General features: G+C 40.8%; 1 protein-coding gene across 1 annotated transcript in view; it reads right to left on the bottom strand.

Annotated features, from left to right (window-relative positions):
* Positions 1–19,400, bottom strand: part of LOC113406131 (gamma-aminobutyric acid receptor subunit alpha-5) — an 88,283-nt gene extending 68,883 nt beyond the window's left edge. The window contains exons 1-4 of the mRNA XM_026648996.1: positions 19,315–19,400; positions 8,114–8,235; positions 5,414–5,481; positions 5,082–5,302 (exon numbers count right to left, since the gene is read on the bottom strand). Coding sequence (XP_026504781.1) covers positions 5,082–5,302; positions 5,414–5,481; positions 8,114–8,235; positions 19,315–19,400 — 497 coding nt within the window. The remainder of the gene's footprint in view (positions 1–5,081; positions 5,303–5,413; positions 5,482–8,113; positions 8,236–19,314) is intronic.
* Positions 19,401–20,175: the final 775 nt, after the last annotated feature.

The following is a 20,175-nucleotide window of genomic DNA, read 5'->3' as shown; positions in this document are numbered from 1 at the left end:
TATGGTATATTTTGGTTTTATTGTGATGTAGAGGGACTTTGATAACTTGCATGCATAGAAGCATCTTTTTAATACTTCACTGGCAAAAAGACTTAAAATAGTTCCTTTATTTCTATCCTAGACAATATAAAATTCAATATAAAATGCAAAATTCAAACAATGTATTTTCATCATAATGAAAATATATTTCTTCAAATATTCTAAAGCAGGAAGTTTGAAACCAAAATTATCATAAAACTGCTTTTCATTTAAATAGAAGTGACTGGGTGAGTACTATTTTGCATGTAATCCTATTACTGTGTATAGGCTATTAAAATAAAGCATCATATCTGTTTGTACAGTGGCACAACTTCAGGTTATAATCTAGTAGAGTTTTTTCTCCTCGTATTTTGATTCACATTCTAAAGTTCTCACATTTTCAGGGTTTACCTGTTTTGCTCACATTTATGATATTCCTTGTTGTGTTCTGATTAGCGTTTTTTTTTACAAGCTAGTCCATAACATGTGTGGGTCTCTTTTTCTCAACACGTAGGTCTTTATCACTTGCTTTGTTCCATCTTTCAAATAACTATTTTGTGAAAATCCTAGCCAATAAGACTTTTCCATAGTCTCTTGCTAACCTGATTAAATACTATACGTTTGGAATTCAAAAGAGATTGCAGGGCACTGCTCACACTGCTCTCTTCCTCCTCCTCCTCTTGGATAATCATTCAGACAGCCCAAGCAGAAGGCTATGAAAGTAATTCAGATATCTCCAGCCATGGCACAGGTCCCGATTCTCCCCATATACAGATTATTGCTGCATGCAGGCTGGGAAACTCCATACATTTCCTCCCAATTCTTCCTCAGAGATGGATAGGAAAAGCCCCCCACGTTGGCAGGGGGTTGGCCCAAAAATTCACAGACCACCAAGAACCAAGAACATCTGGTGGAGGCCACAAGAAGCAAGGCTTATCCTCATGCTGAGGCCCTGTGCCTCCACAATGCTGATAGACCGCTGATTGGCCACTGTGACACCCCTAGACCATGAGAGTGGTGGGGAGAGGGATTTACGGTGTCTAGGAGGAGACCTATGCTAGTTAACGCTGACGTACCATTTGTCTTGTGCTGGTATTCACAAAAGGTTCTGCAGTGGTTACAGCAGACTATAAAACAGGAAGGGGAGTCCTCACCAGGCCAGCTGGAGGCAAGGAACTGATGCTTAGCAAAGCCAGGGTAGGGAGGGGAAGCTTCCTTCTGCTTTTAGCAGTGAGAAAGGAGCTGTGTCCTTCCCCTCCACTACCCTGACTCTATTTTATTTTCCCACCTGAGGTTTTTGGGGGGGATGTAGCCATCACTTCAACCCTGCATCCCTCCCTTCTTTCTGGATTCCCAGACCCAGGACCCTGAAGAGAAGCCACAGAGCAAGAACTCACTCCTTAGCCTAAAAAAAGAACAGGAGTACTTGTGGCACCTTAGAGATCCACAGATTCATGCTTCCCCGACTATAGAAGCAGAGGGGTGCATCTGGCTTCAGGTTTCTTTTTGCTGATCCCTTTAGAATGGACTCCAGGTCTTTCATGTGATTATGCCAGTAAGAAGCTTCCCAGGTTGCACTTTGATTCTGAACTTTATGGGCTAAATCTAGCCCTGATGTAATGGTGATTGAGTTACACTGGGGTGCAATTTGTCCTCAGTTTGTTTTAACTGACTGTAGCTATGTCTACACAGCAAAGAAAAACCTGCGGCTGGCCCGTGCCAGCTGACTCTGGCTTTTGGGGCTTGGGCTGCAGAGCTTCTTTCATTGCTGTATAAATGTCTTGGCTCAGGTTGGAGCCCAGCTCTGGGACCCTGTTATGTGGGAGGGTCCCAGAGCCCAGGCTCCAGCTCAAGTCCCGAAGTCTACATAGCAATGAAACGATTCCGCAGTCTGAACCCCACGAGCCCAAGTCAGCTGGCACAGGCCAGCCACAGGTGTCTAGTTCCTGTGTAGACCTAGCCATAGAGACAAGATAGGTGAGGTAATATTTTTTATCGGACCAACTTCTGTTGGTGGAAGGTCCAAGCTTCTGAGCTACAGAGAGCTCTTCTTCGGGTCTGGGGAAGGAAATCAGAGTGTCTGAGCTAGGGACAGGTTGTTAAGCATATGCCATGGGGTAACACATGTGGTAGGCGGTCACTTTAAAGAAGTGGGCAATTGACGATTAGATTGGTGTGCATAAGGTGGTTGAAGTAGATAATTAGGAGTAGCAGGCAGTGTGGTGTGTTACAAACTGTTATAATGACCCATAAAATCAGTGTCCCTGTTGAGTCCATAGTTTTTGGTGTCTAGCAGAGTTATGAATTTAAGTTCCCAGGGTCACCTTTTGTAGTTGTTCTGCAGGTGTCCTTTGAGGATGAGGACTGAGAGGTCAGATATAGAGTGATCACTTTGTGAAAAGTGTTCACCCACATTTGATAGGGTTTTTTTGTCATTTATCATTTTTCTGTGTGAGTTCATTCGAGAGTGAAGTGATTGTCTTGTTTCGCCAACATAGTTGTTATTGGAGTATTTAGTGCACTAGATGAGGTACACCATATGTTGTGATAGGCATGTGTATGACCCATGAATCTTGAAAGGTGTGTTGTGGGGTTATTGATCATTGTAGCAGTGGAGATATGTCTGCAGGTTCTGCATCTGTTGTTCTGGCAGGGTCTGGTGCCGCTTTGAGTTGGTGTGTCTTGGTCTGTAGAAAGCTCGCTTTTGATAATGAGCTTGGTGACATTGGAGGGTTTGTTTGAAGGCCAGAAGAGGGGGTTCAGGAAAGATTTCTTTCAGCATGTGATCCCCATCGAATGTGGGTTTTAATGGTTTGATGATACCTCATATGGGTTCCAGTGTGGGGTAGTAAGTGACAGCTAGGAGTGTGTTGTCAGTGGGGTTTTTTCTCCCTCCTGTATTGAAGCAGGTGGCCCTTTCCATGAGATCATGAAAACAGGTGCATCTTTAGCATTTTGCAATAAGTTCCGGGCAAATTTCCCATGAGAAGTTCAGACCCTTTGTTGTTTAAAAATGGAAATTTCTCTATGGAGAGTTCTCTGCCAATGCCCACAATGAGTTAAGAGCTCTGGGTTGGGTGTAACTTTACCCACTGACACACATTGTGCTTTCTCCTTGTTACACTTTTGAAATTTGACATTTTATAGCTATTAGTCATTTCTTTAGGGATTAGCTACTACATATTATTTCTACCATTGAAATCTACCTCAGAAATGCCCAATTATGAAAGAGTTGACACTCTTAATGTAGCACAGCGCCTTAGAGACATCTTGATCTGATTATGTATTACACAGACACTCTCCTGGCCTAGGATTCAGTAGGATGCCACATACAATAGGATGACACGACTGTTTTATTTGAAATTTTAAAATTATCATCAAGTTGAAAGTAGGCTGTTTAAAAAGAGATGGATTCCATTCCCTATTATGATATATATGGTACAATTATTTCTGCTCCTTCCTTCCCTCTTTCCCCATAACATCAGAAATTATTTTACATTGTTGAGCTACATGGACTTTGTGGGCTTTTCTGTAGCCTGGAAGAAAACCATGTGACTGGCAATCCAGGTAGCCTTAACTTGCTGTCTGAACTGAAGCAGTCAGAAAGAGTTAACTCAATGTCCCAAATGTTGTAAAACAAATGCTCTCTCAAGTACCACATGCTAGCTGTAAACTTGTGATTTTCTGCCAAGCAACAGAAGGTACCTAGCTTGGCTCCATGTAGACCGTAGGCTTGACTCTGACTTTATATACACCAGTGTCTATTGGGAGCAAGTGCACGGCAGTCAGTCGAGTTCCACCAGGGTAATCTCAGTGTCAGTGAGACCAGAATTACGGCCTGCCCCTTTAATACAGTTTGGAAACTTGGATTTCTTTTGCAACTATTGTAAACACACATACACACACTGTTTGTTGTTTTTAATGTCCCCCCAGTTTGTTTCAGGACATCCCATTGAGATGACTACAATGACAATCCATGTGAAAAAGAACAGCAATGAGGAATAGAGAAAGTCAGGGGATTACCGAACCATAGTGTCTCTATGTGATTGGTTATTTAGTTGTGCTGTTTTGTTTAAAATACCTTTATTTCAGTACAAAGTCTTTTTTCTTTTTCTTTTTAAATTCCTCGTCATTTCTAGATCTTTCCGTTCTTTTCAAAGAAGAGTTATGAAGCAGGGATTTAGGCGTTGCTTAGATTTGGCAGATATTCATATGTGATAAGCTTAGGATAAACACGTTCTTCTCTATTTTTTTAAATCTCTTTTTAAGTGCTGTCCATATGACTACACTCTCAATGAAAGCCCTATTACAGATACAAAGCAGTCTTAATTACTGCAGATGAATTACTTATAATGAACAAAGCAGGCTCCAATAATGTACGAGTTGTTCTAGGAGAATCTGAAAAAAAGCAGGTCATGCTTTAACATCACTGATATAATATCTAGGTTAAGAATTGATGAGGCTTCATAATATCATCAGATCAGATAAGAAGCAGGGCCTTGAAAAGTTCAGACACAGATCTGATTCTCAAAGACTAAAAAATGTACCAGTTTTGTCTTAAAAGTGCACTTGTTAAATAGCTTTATAATGCCCTATCTGCTGCCTGCAAGGCTTTATTCCAGTGATGGCTTGTCCTTTAGCTAAATTAGAACTAGAAACAAACAGAAGCTTTAAGAGTTCAAGATGTACTATACCAGAGACAGATTTATCTTTCTGGTCATAAAGACAGCTCTCTCACATCACATCAGCAGAGCAGTTGAAATCAAAAATAATAGGAGAGTACAGACCTACATAAAAGAGTAGGACTGAATCATCTACTCCACAGAGAATATGCATTCCATTTCACCAAAGAAAATATTTCAGCATTAGCATTGTTCAGAAGCTGCAAATTAATTAGTAGTTGTAGGCAGCGATTATGCTTTCCATTTTCTCTTGATATTCTCATAAAAATGTGCAAAAAGTCTACTTTATTTATTCTATTGTGAGAAAAATCTGACATTCCAAATAAGTAATTGTAAAGCTACTAGGGAGTCAGAATAAAAAGAAATCAGAAAAGTCTTTACCTCATGGTATAGAGTAGAGTGCCATCATCTTCAAGGCGTAGAAGTTTGTTCGGTGTTGTCATGTTGTGAGCTATAGATTTTTTACCATTATGGAAGAAAGTGTCTGGGGTCCAGATCTTGCTGGCAAGCAGATTGTTAAGAGGGAGGCGTTGCATCGGTCCTTTGAATCGAAGTCTTTCATCTTTCCAGCTTTGTCGGAAAAAAACATCAATCGTGTATTCCTGACATAAAGAACCAGTCGTTAATAATGTGTCTCAAAAGAAATAATCATTTTTACAGTTATTTTAACAACAGAAATAATACTGATTTAGGATTCATATGCTATAACCTACCATTTCTGTGTCTGACACTGGACCAAAACTGGTAACGTAGATGTCTGTTTTCACCTGAGTTATTCTCTCTATAACAAAGAGACACAGACCCTGAATCAGTAATTGCTATAACAAACAAATATACACTCTGGATGTATTTCTTTTTCTAGTAATAACCACATTTGCTATTTTAGGCCAGGATTTTCTAAGAAACCAAAAAAATTTAAATTCAGTGGGATTTGGGTGTCTAACTCTTTGGCTCCTTTGACAATCCCAGCCTTAATGGTTTTTTAAGCATGGGATTTTCAGAAGATTTTAAGTGAGCTAGGAGCCCAAGTCCGATTTTTTTTTCCATTGGTGTCATAGTGGTGAGAGTAGGCTTAGAAAGTCTTCTAAAATACAAAATACATGAACATTAATAAATATTAATTGACTGTAACTCTGCCCTACAGACATGTACGAAAGACCCGATTCCTGAAAGGCATTGCTATACCCCTTTGGAAATCAATTACACCAATGCAAAATCAGAACAGTAGCATTGTACATACACATCATACTTACATCACACTGATGTAACTGACTAAACTGAGTAGGGCAATAGTGAATCAGGCCCTAAATGCTTATCCGAATGAGTGTAAAATCTATATAGACAACCCACTGCACAAACAAGGGAAGAGACAGTTGAAACATTAAGCAGTGTGTAAGAATGGTGAAATACACGATGCGGTCTGTTAGTTCCATGAGTTTCATTTGGATTTATCTTTTTTAACTTGTTTTGTGGTTATGACGTTCAGCCATGGGATTATTAATACTTCTCTGCAGAGAGGATTATGGTTCAAAGACATTTTGGAAATATTGCTTTTTAAGAAGGGACTTGGACAGATGGTGGGCCAAGTCCAGGAGAAGGGGTTCCAGGAATAGGAGCTGTGTGGATGAATGCCTGAGAGAGCAAGAGAAAAGCAGCTAGTAGATCACCTTGATCAGTGTGAGGGGGAGCAAAAGGATAGAAGAGCAGAGAAGTGAGTGGAAGCCAGGCTGTAAAAGGTCTTGGAAAGTAGAACAGGGAGATTAAACCTGTGCAGAAGGTGAGGAGAAGCCAGAGAAGAAATGTATAGAGGTCCTGGACAAAGACAGAGTAGCAGGGATGATGGATGTAATTTTAAATACTCACATTTTAAAATTGCAGATAAAGGTGCTACACAGCAGGTATACAAATACAGTTTCATCACATCTAGCTGATCATAGAAAAGGGTATTTTTTTATTTTTACCTTTTCTAGAGATTTTTGTCATTCACACTATAAAATATGTTTGATTTATTCTGCACAACTTGTACATGTTATTTCCCAATTGTGGAACTTAAAATATTTGGAAAGGTGAAGTCAGGCATCACACTGCAAGGAAAGATTATCAAAAGGAAAAACAAAAACCTATTCAACTACAGAAACCCTTAATGGTGATTAGAAGAATATGTGTCATGGGCCAGCCTGATCCAAACCCGATTTGAATCCAATAAGAGTGACTGGAAAGACTTCAATGGGCTTTAGAGAGGGCCCTCTCTTCAGGGAGACTGGATTGTCTTAGGCCGCACACAGCTAACTAAATCCTTTTTTTTTTTTTAGGGACTAGGGTATCAGATAAGATCCACAGTGTTACTGGTGCAGGGGTTTTCACATTTTACTAGAAGTAATGTGATGGTCTCACAGTGGAGCTGCCCATGCAGCCCTTATTCAGGTAAGACTCTCATTGACTTGAAAGAGAGAGTTGCCTGAGTGAGGATCGGGCCTATTATGTCAGGATTGGGCCCCGACTGAAGATTTCTAAATACTGATACAATCTGCCATGAAGTGTCTTATTGCTGCAAAATATAATTCTTTCAACAGGGTTATTTTAAATTTGTATTAATCTATTGTGTAAGGAGGCTGTGCTGTTTGATAGAGATAATTTTGTACAGTACACATAGTATATATTCACTTGACATATTTTTTCAATGAGGTCTACCAGAGACAAATAACCATTTTACCACACTGGAAATGTTATCAGTGTGGCAGACCACTCCAAGCAGCATTGGATTCTGCTCATCTATATTAAGGTGAAACACCTCTGTGGTTTGCTTTATTGTAACATATAACAATACACGTAAAGTATACCATACCGCTTTAAGAGCCAAATGCAAATAACTGAGTAAGGCTGCCCTCATTCAAAGCACAGTTTAAAGCACAGTCTTTGTGGCTTGCTTCAGCTAAGGCCTACGCAAAGTTATGAAGTCCCAAGAGCTCATTTCAGCCATGTTCCAGAGGAAAAGGACCCCCTGTTTCTCCTCCCAAATGTAGCCTTCTAGAAATTGACTGACCCATCCATCCATCCCTCTTCGGCTGACAGCACATCCCTCTTATATTGTCTGTTAAGTGGGGATTAATTAATTGCCCACAGTTGGCTCAGTCTGCGATGCTATGAATCCCTACAGTCAAGTCAAGCAGCACGGGTCCTTCTAGCAAGAAGGAGAGTCCTCTCGCCAACTTCTGGATGGTATCTTATTCCCCATCACAATCAGCCATTTGTTTACAAAGGCTTTGTTCTATTTCCATTTGGTTAGGTAGACAGAGCATGTACATTTAACAGGTTTGTTCCACTGACATATATTCATTTTACGTAGGCTTCACTGTAGTAATTACACAAGAGTGACACTAACTGATGCAATAGCAATAGAAATTCTACTGTACCTCCCAGTCCTGGGCGCAATCTATTATCATAGCCATCCAGTAGGCCATCCAAGATCCTGGTGAATATGGTAATATTATCGTTGGTGTCATCTTTCCCTGAAGCTGTTGGCATTAGTGAGAAGCTGTTTTAAATAAATAAATAAATAAATAAATAAACAAATAAAGGGAACAGATTAAAAGCTGTGCCAGTCTCAGAGGGATCCATGGGGATTGGAGACCAAACCCCTCTTCCCTCTGATTTTCCACCCTCTCCTGTAGTCTGAAGTATTCAGATGAAATTCTGCAATGTGAACTGTGTGGTTTTCCTCTATTCCTCCTGCCCCTCCTCTGCTTCTGCTTTTTGCTTTGCTGCTGGTAGTGACATATCTTGCTGTATGAGAAATCTCAGAAAATCAAAGATGAACAAGTGGCTGCTATTAAGTCATAGAATCATAGGGTTGGAAGGGACCTCAGGAGATCATCTAGTCTAACCCCCTGCTCAAAACAGGACCAATCCCCAGACAGATTTTTACCCCAGTTCCCTAAATAGCCCCCTTAAGGATTGAACTCACAATCCTGGGTTTGGTAGGCCAATGCTCAAACCTCTGAGCTATTTCCCCCATGGCAAAACTCCCATTTACTTCAATGGAGCCAGGATTTCACCCCAAATCTCCTTGGTTTCTCAAAAGCACAGCACAGAATAAACAATTCTTCTACTCTCCTCCTTGTTTTCATCAGTCGGTCTTCCCTTGCATTGAGCAAACAACAGTTATACATTGTGGACCTGATTCCACAGCCATTAGGTCGAATCATGCATTCCTTGTTCACTATAAAGTCTCATAGACTTCAGTAGACATGTCTAAATACTTCAGGCATGGTGGCCCTTTAAACAAGCAAAACACCCTCTCCCCCTCCCCCATTTCTTTAACTGTCTGCTCAAGTACTGCGGGATCAGGCCCCGGGTGCTCTATGTCAGTTTACAGACAAAGCACACCTAACCCTGTGTCCAGGGCATAAAGAAGGAAGCTATGTTAACTTCTTTTCAGGATTTTTAGAATGAAGAATATGTTACTAAAGACAATGAAAATATGGGGTCACAAGAAGAAATGGCTGGAATATTTTCACTGAAACACCTTTTTGTTTTGGTAAACAAAATATTGTTTACCAAAATGTTTTGCCTAAAAATTTTTCATTTCTTCTCAAATGTTTGTGTTTTTTTAATAAAAAAACCAGAACTCAAATATTTTTCAGTAAGAATTTTTACCCAAGACTGTTTTTGAAAATGGAAAAGACATTTTATTTTTATAGGCCTGAGTTGGGTAAAAAGGGCTCTGCCAGAAGATTCCCCAGTGTAGGCACTTGACGAACCTTCTTATAAGCCATGATATAGGGGAGCATTCAGGATGGGAGGGCAGCTGGGGACCGGGGGGGGGGGGGGGCGCAGTTCAGTGTGGGGACCATAGCAGGTAGTGCTATGGAGATTCCCAGAAATGCTAGAGCCCAGAGGGCAGCCCTGGGAGGCTGCTGTAACTTGGGCCCTGAGGGCTAAGTTACGCTAGAGGCCTCTGCAGCCCCTTATCAGGAGAGTGCAAAGCCTTGAAGCCCCCTTTACACCCTTCCCCCTGGGTTCTTAGAGGCACCGCACTGAATCTCATCCCTTGCCCAAGCCACAAGACCATCCAACCACTCTATGCTCTCCAGGTTAATTTAACTCCCAGTTCTGTCTCTTATGACCACATCTGCTCCATTGGCCAGTAACTCACTGAGGTGGATAGTGCACTGCAAATGATTAACTAAGATAATACGGCAGCTGCACCTTCAGTTTAGTTGAAAACAACATCCTAGTGAATGGAGGTAGGTAACAGAAGTGACAGAGGTACTAACTATTCAGCTGCCATTGCAGACGCAGAAGGAAAATTCCAGAAGCCCGTTTAAAACATTTAATCAGTTTCTTTTTCCCAACTGCAGCAAAAGGACATATTCAATTATTTCTCCTGATAGATGGAAAGATGAAATTTCCCTTTTTAAAAAGGAGATCCTAAGACCATTAAGGTTCATTATTTTCTAACTCACTTTTATCCCCAGCCCTTACCCTGGTCTCTGGTGAAGGAATTAAATTACACATTAAACTGTTTAATATATTATCAGAATTGTTAGATTTTAAAGCTATCTCAAAAAAGGGAAGGCTAGTTCAGAAAAGTAAGACTTCTTTTGGTACCTGGCCAACTGAATTTCTTCAGGAGAGTGCCCATAAACACCCCTCTATTTATTACACAAACTATTAATTTGTCTCTGTGGTCTGGTGTAATTCCAATCCTACTGGAAACCCCATTCTTAAAAAAGAAAGCAAGAAAGAAAAGCAGCTTTGGAATCTAAAATATTTTTCAGTGTCTAATTTACCCTTTCTTGTGAAAGTGCGTGAAAAGATTGTTGTCAAGTAACTACCAGTATATCATCACCTTATCACAAACAATCTGTCAGTGTTAACTGTCAGGCTTTGGACCAAATTGCAACAGAGACAGTGATGCTTAAAACTGTGAATGATTTACCTTTCAATGTGGATGACTGAGCATCTTTATAAAGTTTTGCATTGCTGGACATTTCTGCTGCTTTTGATGGCCTCAATTATGCTGAACTGATTGCAATATTAAATTGGTTTGACAAGAAGTATACTTGCTTGGTTTTGCTCATGTTTATTTGATCTTAAGCAGTTTGTCTCTTTTGCTTTTATCGGTAATTCTTTTACAGTCTCTTTCCTGGGTCCACTGTCATTCCAAAACCAAAATTCTTTCTTTACCAACAATTAAAGTTGCTCAGTGACAATAACATGCTTAGCTATTACATCATTTATAAAACTCAAGCACTTAAAAGTATGGAAATGAAGGCTGAAGCAGTTTTCACAGTACCCATAAAAACATTCTCACCAAATATCAAAAAAAATGTATATTTCATTGTAAAATTACAACCTTAACTCTGATCCAAAGTAAATGATTTTTTCATTAGCAATCTCAAAATATAAACTGCACGCCAGACCCTTTTGCAAAATATAAAACTGTTTGCATGTCTATGTTTGCAGTGTTGTTGTAGCTGTGTTGGTCCCAGGGTTTCACAGAGAAGGGGGGGGGTAATCTTTTATTTCTCTTTCACCAACAGAAGATGGCCCAATAAAAGATATAACCTCACCCACCTTGTCTCTCTACATGTATATGTGGCAGATATTGCAACCCCATGTAGTATCTTTGGGGAGCATTGTATTAAATTTAGGAATGGTTTATGTATGAATGTCCCCTACTCTATAGAGATGGGGGTAGGGGTCACCACAGCTCCACCATGAACTAACAACAGTGGGGTTTGGTTAAGGCAAGTCGCTGAGACCCTAAACAGCTCCAGTGAGGTACCACCACTATGAGATGGCTTGCATACACTGGTTCCAACTGCGTTTTCCAGAGACCAAGAGACAAAGAAAGAACTTGGGATAGATAAAGGCTGAGTTTAAACAGATTCAGGATCTTCCATTTGCTTCAGCAAATGGACAGGACCTTTGGTCCTAAGGGGACCTCAGCCCTTGCTGAAGGGGTAGAAGGGATGCTGGCCTATCAGACTCCCCATGCGGAAGATGGGTAGTTTTCTGGTATGTTAGTAAGTATGTGGGAACTTTTTTAGATATTTTCTCTGTGATGCTTTTATCCAAAGAATAAATGTACTTTGCAGAGAAAGAATTGTGTGGTAATGTATAACTGCTGGCACACACTGGTCATATTCTCATAGAGCAAGCTAAGCAGAGGCATTGGCTTGCTGGGGATACCACAGTACAGTATATGCCAGGGGAATGTGTAGCCTTAAAACCTCTGATTAGGAGGGAAAGAAACGTGGGTCTCCCCACCAAAGAGAGGTAACGACTGGGAGCCTGAAACCTTAAATGGGTGCCCTTAAAGGACTACAGAGGAGGAATACAGGTGCAGCTAACTCTGAAACTGTGACAGTATACCTCAGTGACAAATGTTGATCAGTATCAAATGTGTATTACTACAGTCTTCCTGTCATTCAGTATTCCATGCCTCCTTTGGATGAAGTGATCCCAAAAACATGGATTAGATTGCGGCTGCACAGAAGAAGCACAAATTTTTAAGAAGATGATATAAGCTTAGTCCCTTTCACCAAAAGACTTTTGCCAAGTCCCCAATTCCTATTGCATTCATTCCACAGCTCAACATTTTTACTGGTAGTTCTACGGATACGCAAGCATTGCACTTTTTTTTTTCAGATGGTCTTTCAAGGTTAAGGATGTAAAAAGGGAAGTTAGGAATAGGCTGTGAGTGGACAAAGGTGGAAAATAGGGTCATTTTCCCCAATGGATTGGCATTCCTTGTGAATGAATAGGCATCCATGTACCATGCTATTATATATAGGGTTACCAGATAGCAACTGTGAAAAAATGGGACGGGGTGGGGGGTAATAGGTGCCTATATAAGAAAAAGTCCCAAAAAACAGGACTGTCCCTTTAAAAATGGGAGGAATGGTCATGCTAATTATATAGAGACAAACTGAAGGGATTAGGAAAAGAGAAACAAAAACAATGAAATGCCTGATTCAGAGGAAGAATTAAAAGAGCTATGTATGTATTTGCTCCAAAGACCATGGAAGCCCATGGGAGTCTCTTCAATGGGCTTTGGATCAGGCCCTATGAGAACATGAGGGAGAACTGACAACTATCTATAAGTGCTAGAAGCATGATGACCCCAGGGAGATTTTGAAATTCAAAAAAAGAAATTTTGTTTAAAGTTGTAGAGCATAACCAGGAATAATGTGAAGGGGAGGTAAAATGAGACTGAATTTCATGAAAATCAACTGAATGATGAGAGCTACTAGATTGTGGAGTAGTATCTCATGGAGAACAAAGAAGACCCCTTTGATTAAGATATGTAAAAGTAGACTGGATAAAACACCCAGAAAATATATAGTAGAGAAAAAATCCTTGCATTGGTAGGGGGCTAGGAGTTAGTAGGGCTCATATTTTTCTCACTTACTCTGATTAAAACTGTTAGTTGATGGTTAATAACACCAACTTATTTCCTCTCAGCTGTATTTCAGAAAACCAAAGATATCCCCTTTGCTCAATTGGAGGGGCATTCTGATTGAATTGAGGCCTTATGTGTGAAGGGCATAATGCAGTGATGAAGTCAGCCTTCTACTACTTGAGAGATTTCCAAATTCTTTCCTTTTCTCTTCTGAGGTAGAGACTGTGCCTCTCTGCCTCTAGGATAAATCACTATCAAGTTTTAGGGCTGGAGATAGCTGGTGGAGAATTACCCCCTTTGTGTAGGGAAACTCCCTTCACTGGTGGGAAGCTGGCAGCAGCAGCTCTGCTACAGCCTCTGCTAATCACCCCTTCCTAATCCCAGAGCAAGGGAAGAGAAGGGGTGTATCAGGAGGAGTATGATTAGGAGGGGGCATCATACTATGACTTATCCTCTACTGATACAAGGTTAGAGTAGGCCCCCTGCTGGTTCTAACTTTTACCCTGGCTGAAGATCAGGGAGCTGCAATGCATCCATCACTCTCTACTGCCTGAATTTATTGGAAAAGCAGGGCCTTAATTACTGGCATTCCAAATTGTTTGATTAATAGTAGAACTGGTTGAAAAATGCAGAAAAAATGTTGACTTTTTGATTAAAATGTTTGACCAGCTCCAATTAACAGTTTTCTAAACGCAGAAAGAGTCAACAGCAAGCTGGGCGGATTGCAGATAGGATCACCTCACTTCTCATCTTGCACCAACAGTATTGGTTCCCAGTCAGATTTCTCATTAGCTAAAAGATATTTTTGGTCACTCATAAAGTGAGCCTTTTCCAAATAACAGCTAAATTAATCTTTTAAGGGCGGGGTACTGCAAGATGCTCAGCTGCACCCAAGAAGCAACAGATACCTCACAAGATAAGACATTGAATAAGTGACTCCTCATTCTATGGGATGCCAGCTATGGTCAACTGACACAGTTCATCTTGTGCTTCACTCCTGAAATGTGCTGCTCTGGAGAATCTTTCCGCTGTCCTCGACCCCCAGTGACATCAGAAACATGCCCACCTTTTGTTTGTTCTGTGACAAACTGATACTGTATTTCTTGCACACTCAAAACACTTATTGAGTTCAGTGGAAGTTTTGGGTGCACAAGGAATGAAAAAATCAGACCCTTTGTCTAATCTGTATCTGTTTGCTTTTACTGTAATAGATTTTTTACTATTCATTAACATCATAGTACTGATTAATTTTTAATTTCAGCAAAATTGTAAAGCATCTTAAGATACCTCAGTACAGTAAGGTATTATAAAACTTATGGTCTAATTCTAGCAAGCTTGAAGTCTGCTTGACTCACATTAGACTACAACTCTACCTCGATATAACGCTGTCCTCAGGAGCCAAAAAATCTTACTGTGTTATAGGTGAAACCGCTTTGAACTTGCTTTGATCCGCCGGAGTGTGCAGCCCTGCCCCCCCAGAGCACTGCTTTACCGCGTTATATCAGAATTCGTGTTATATCGGTTCGCATTATATTGGGGTAGAGGTGTATTTATGCAGAACAAGGCTCATAAATCGCTGTTATATGAACAATGCTGGGTTGGGGGTTTTTGTATTCTGGTCTTCTTTGATCTCATAGACTCATAGACTTTAAGGTCAGAAGGGACCAATATGGTCATCTAGTCTGACCCCCCGCATGATGCAGGCCACAAAAGCTGACCCCCCCACTTTCCCTTAACTCTGCTGTTGAAGTCTCCAGATCGTGATCTAAAGACTTCAAGTCGCAGAGAATCTTCCAGCTTGCGACCCCTGCCCTATGCTGCGGAGGAAGGCGAAAAACCTCCAGGGCCACTGCCAATCTACCCTGGAGGAAAATTCCTTCCCGACCCCAAATATGGCGATCAGCAGAACCCCGAGCATACAGGCAAGATTCTCTAGCCAGACCCTCATTTTACCAGCGATGGCCGTTATTGCCTAATTGATTAGAATCACGTAATCCCATCAAACCATTCCCTCCATAAACTTATCTAGCCTAATCTTGAAGCCAGAGAGGTCTTTCGCCCCCACCGTTTCCCTCGGAAGGCTGTTCCAAAATTTCACCCCTCTATACCTCTGAATTTTAATTTTGTGACTTTTTTTAATAACACCATGTAACTATGTTTACAGTTCTACACCTCGCTTTTCCCCCATGGCTTAATGTTGTATATAATTCTCAGCAGTCATTCCATATTTATGATAGCCCAGAATTACAGCTGAGATTTTGCTTTTGCTGAGATTTTAAAAACCATCTGGGGGATTTAGATACATAATTCCCATTTATTTCATTGGGTATTACGTGTCTTAGTCTCCTAGGAAGATTTGAAAATCACAGCCTTCATCTACAACTTCTTTTTGTATTTTGGTTTTTAATCTTTGTCCATTATACCAAAATGACAGCCACTTTTCCTTAATGTATTACAATTAAACACACTAAAATGTAGCACTGCATACCAAACCTAAATGATCCTAAATCATTACAGTACAGTCTATTGGCAATAATAAGTGTTAACTGTGGCAATCAAAGGGCTACTACTGTTTCTATACCAGCCTAATATTTTATCTGAATATAGTACCTTTTTATCCTGAAGCATCCCAAAGCACCTAAACTATACACTGACATTGCAGCTGCTTGTAAGGCAGAACTACTTAGATACACAGCACCACCTTTTGCCCCCACACTGCTGCATGAGCGGAGTGACAATTTGACCTTACGGCAGCACTTGAATTCTGTAGGGCTAACAGTGGAGTGGATTAGAGCTATTTACCTCTACAAGCCTAGGGTAAATTATTGGATCACAAAAGGAAAAAATGGTATTGTAGAGTCGCATTTTAGTACTTAATAGCTATTTGATTAACTCGTGGAATCAGATGTCCCAATTTGGCAGGACTGTCTCTCTCTGTTTATATGGTACAGGCCTTACAACTCAGGTGAGTTGCAGGTCACAACTGAAGTGCACTGGCAAAACTTTGCGATGAATCCTGCCTGAGGCTTATTTCTATCCATTATTTTTTTCCTGTTTTTAGCCACTGCACTTAGACCCTGTCTTCAAAGAGCAACAAATCCACACTTCTTTGTTAAAGGGAATACCATACAGAAGTTAAAGGACTGAATATTATCCAAGAAAACATGGCTAACGCTAACTTATTGCATGCTTTCCTGCTTACTGTACCAGTGAAGTGAAAGGGCCGAGACCTCAAGGTTGCAATCCTAGAATGTTTCTCAAAATGGTAAAATTTTAACAAATTACCACCATGTTTGTAGAGCCAAACTATCACTGTCTAATTTCTTTCCATTTCTATAATAAACTAAGGTACATATTCACAAAAGGACGTAGTCACCTAACTATCACTTTAGGCACTTAAATCCCACAACCAGGCCCCTCTGAGATTCACAAACACTCTGCTCAGCTATCTCTGAACCCCAAAGGTGCCTCGCTCACTCAGCACCAAAATTTTTGCAGTACAAGTTCCCTTGGCACCAATGTTTCTGCTGCTGAGCACGTGCACTGTACCCTTATGCTAGATATCCAGACACCTAAGGCTCAGATCAATGCAGAAACCAGGGGAAGCTAGGCATTGCTCGCTTTCAGGGCCTGATCCAGTTAGCATGTTCAGACCTTGCCTACTGGCAGGGCCGGCTCCAGCTTTTTTGCCACCCCAAGCAGTGAAGGGAAAAAAAAAGATAAAGCCGCGATCGGAGGCAATTCCGCGGCGAGTCCTTTGCTCCAAGAGGGACTCGCCGCCGAATTGCCGCCAAAGACCTGGATGTGCCGCTCCTTTCCATTGGCCGCCTGAAGCACCTGCTTCCTTCGCTGGTGCCGGCCCTGCCTACTGGATCAGGCCCTATAGAGAAGCTTACACAGAATGCTGGGGATAAAGGGGGAGAAGAAGTTTACACAACCTCCCCAGGGGGAACCTCCCTCCTAACTTTTAGCCCAGTGGGTAGAACACTCACTTGGAATATGGGTGACCCACAGTTCTCTCCCCTCTGCCTGAGGGGGAGCAGGGATTTGAACAGGGAGTCTGTCATTTCTTAGTTGAGTGCTCTCACCCATGAGTTATGGTACATTCCGATGTGAAGTTCCCTCAGTTGGAGCAGGGGGAGTGGATCCTGGGTCTCCCAGTTCTCAGCCGAGTGCTCTAAGCATCAGGCTCTCTCTCATACTCTGACCTCACACTCTGTTCCCCTGTGGATTAACTAATGAACAAATCATTGGGGCAAAGAGGATACAAGCATGAGGATGACTCTGTAGGCTGGTAGTTAGAGCACTCACCTGAGAGTGGGAGACTCCTGTTCAGATCTCTTCTCCCCATCAACTGGAGACGGGACTTGAGCTGGGGTCTCCCACATCCTGTGTGAGTGCCATAACCATTGGACTAAAAGCTATGAGAGAGGTCGTTGTCCTTGTCCTCCTTCCCCCCTTTGGTAAAATACGAGGTAGTCATTCTCCTCCTGCCTAACACCAGGAGAGGGTTAGCAGCTGAGAATCCCAAGTAGAGGTAGGTGCCCGCAGGCAGTCTGGATTTAGGCGTCTATCTCTGAGAGATGGGCAGTGGTTAGGACACACCCATCAACGTGGCATCTCCCACTGGCTAGCTTAGACGAGGAGCAACCTAGGGTGCTGGGTTTTGTGAATCGCTCAGTCTAAGACACCTCTCTCTCCCCATTCATTGCACAGGGAGTCCACACACCAAACTCAGGCCTAAGAGTTAGGCATGGTGGCTCTGAGCATCACTACACCTAGGTATTTTTGTGACTCTAGACCTAAGAGCCCGATTCTGCTCCCAGTAAGGTCCAATGGGAGTTTTGCCATAGGCTGCATGATAGCAGGAGCAGGTGTACCATAGATTAGTATTTTAATTTTTCAGCTGTTTAGCTTCCTTGTAGTATGCATTTTAGAACTGTCTGCTTTTTCTCAACTGATTGGTAACAGAGTTCTGAGTGTCTTAATAGGCTTATATTGGAGATGGGTCTGAGCCATCAAGTTCAGATCCAAAGGTTTGGGGGAGTTCACATCCAGGGTGTTAGTTTTGTGCATTGTAAAGAGTCACCAGTCACAAAGTTTGGCTCCTGTGCTAGTTCCAAACTCTTCAAAAATTTAATCTTGTTGAGATGGGGAGTTTATTTGAATCTATTATGTATTTTTCCAAAGTGGGGAGCTGTTAACATATGTCCCAGGATGGGATTCAATTAGGAAAATTTATTTTTCAGCAAAATTGTATACATACATATCTTTTCCCAAAATATAGTCACTTTAGATTTCTATAAACTTTACTAAATGCTTTGTTTAAAATCACTTTCATAGACTGCTTCTGGTACATTAGTGAAAACAGCTAAGTTTGGGGTTTTTTGAGAGGTGAAATATAGCAGTGATATTTGCTATATTTAACATTCAGAAAACAATGATTCAGGTAGGCACCTAAAAAGGTTAATTAAATAGAATTGTTTGTAACATGTTCTGTAGAAATATTTTCTCAACTTTCAAACCTTTATTTTCATTTTGAGTAGGAGCAAGCTCACTTTTAAATAATTAATTTTAATAACCGGGAGCTCATGCTGAATTCTCTCTGTCCTAATACAACCTGCAATGGATGCTTCACCAACTATACCCTGTGTACAATGATCCAGAAGAAGAAAGGTGTCAGCAATTCTTGTTTCAGAACTCACTAGGGGCCTAATCCCTGCAACGTGTTGAGCACTCTGGCCCTGTTCAAGAAAAGCACTAAAGCATGTGCTTAACTTTAAGCATGTAAAGTTAAGCACTTTTTCCCATTGAAGTCATGTGACCTTCATCGATTTCAAGTTTAATATGTAATTTAGTGCTTTGCTACTGGGGTCAGCACATTCAGCACCTGGCAGGCTTGACCTCTGTGGTTGTAATCCTGAATTTTTTGTATACACAAAACTCCCTTTGACTTCAGTATCCACCACAGTCAGCAGCTGTGCAGGGGATATAGGACTGGTCCATAAACTGGTGAGAAACAGAACATTTCATTGGGAAAAAATAATTGCTCCCTTTCCCCCCTGACATTAGTAGTGGATCAAAAGCAAGTCTATTTTTCTTCCTGCCACACACTGGGAGGAAACAGAGCTTTAGATGTTCTTAAAGTCATATCTGTGAACATACTGTCTTCAGTTAAAAAAAGTCAAATACGTGACAACTTACCCAAAGTGACTGGCTAAATTTATGGAAATGCAGAGAAGGAAGAAGTTTTTGATCATGATAAAAGTAGGGAACATTCCATTGTCCATTCCAAATGAGTTTAATAATATAAGCAGTTGATTCGGGAAAGGTATTCCTTTCCCTCCTTTGTTCTTCAGCTGTAAGAGACAAAAATAAATATATAAATAAAAAACAGATACAGAGATGATAGGATATCAGCATTCAGACAACAAAAAAGTGTCTGTTTTAACTATTTACCTATATTGTCCTATAAGCATCTCATATTGTACATGATAAAAATGCATTTATTCAAGGCCCTCTTTATCTTGTACTAATAGCAAATTACAAAACAAAAGAAATTATTTTGTTGATTTGCTCATTAAGCAAATAATGTAGAATTATACAGATGTTTACTAGTTTCCAAATACTGATTTTAACCCTTACCTACTTTAAATAACAGCTATATGTTGCATAATCAAGTGCTGTTTGTGTGTGCTTTTCTTAGTTATGTTCTTTTCTTATTCCCAATTCAATTACAAATTTGTCTTTCCCAAATCTCCTGTTAGAAACCCTCTACTACTTGGAATTCAGGTGCTGATACATTGTGCATTAAAAGAAGACAAAAACATGATCTTTATTTTAAATGCACATAAACCTCATGCTAAGGAAATGATTTACAATAATATAATACCTGCCTGTGGGATTGATTGTCACTTTTTGGATGCCTGCCTCAATAATTAAGTAACCTAATAATTACAGTATTTGGGAGAGCTGTCTCTCACTGCTTAACTCTGCATCCTAATTAAAGTGTTACACACACACACACACACACACACACACACACACACACACACACACACACAC

Source organism: Terrapene carolina, unplaced genomic scaffold, assembly GCF_002925995.2.
Source record: "Terrapene carolina triunguis isolate 2854851 unplaced genomic scaffold, T_m_triunguis-2.0 Scaffold23, whole genome shotgun sequence".
NCBI lineage: Eukaryota > Metazoa > Chordata > Testudines > Emydidae > Terrapene > Terrapene triunguis.
The sequence above is the reverse complement of the archived record's forward strand: the minus strand, read 5'-3'. Positions and strand labels throughout refer to the sequence as shown.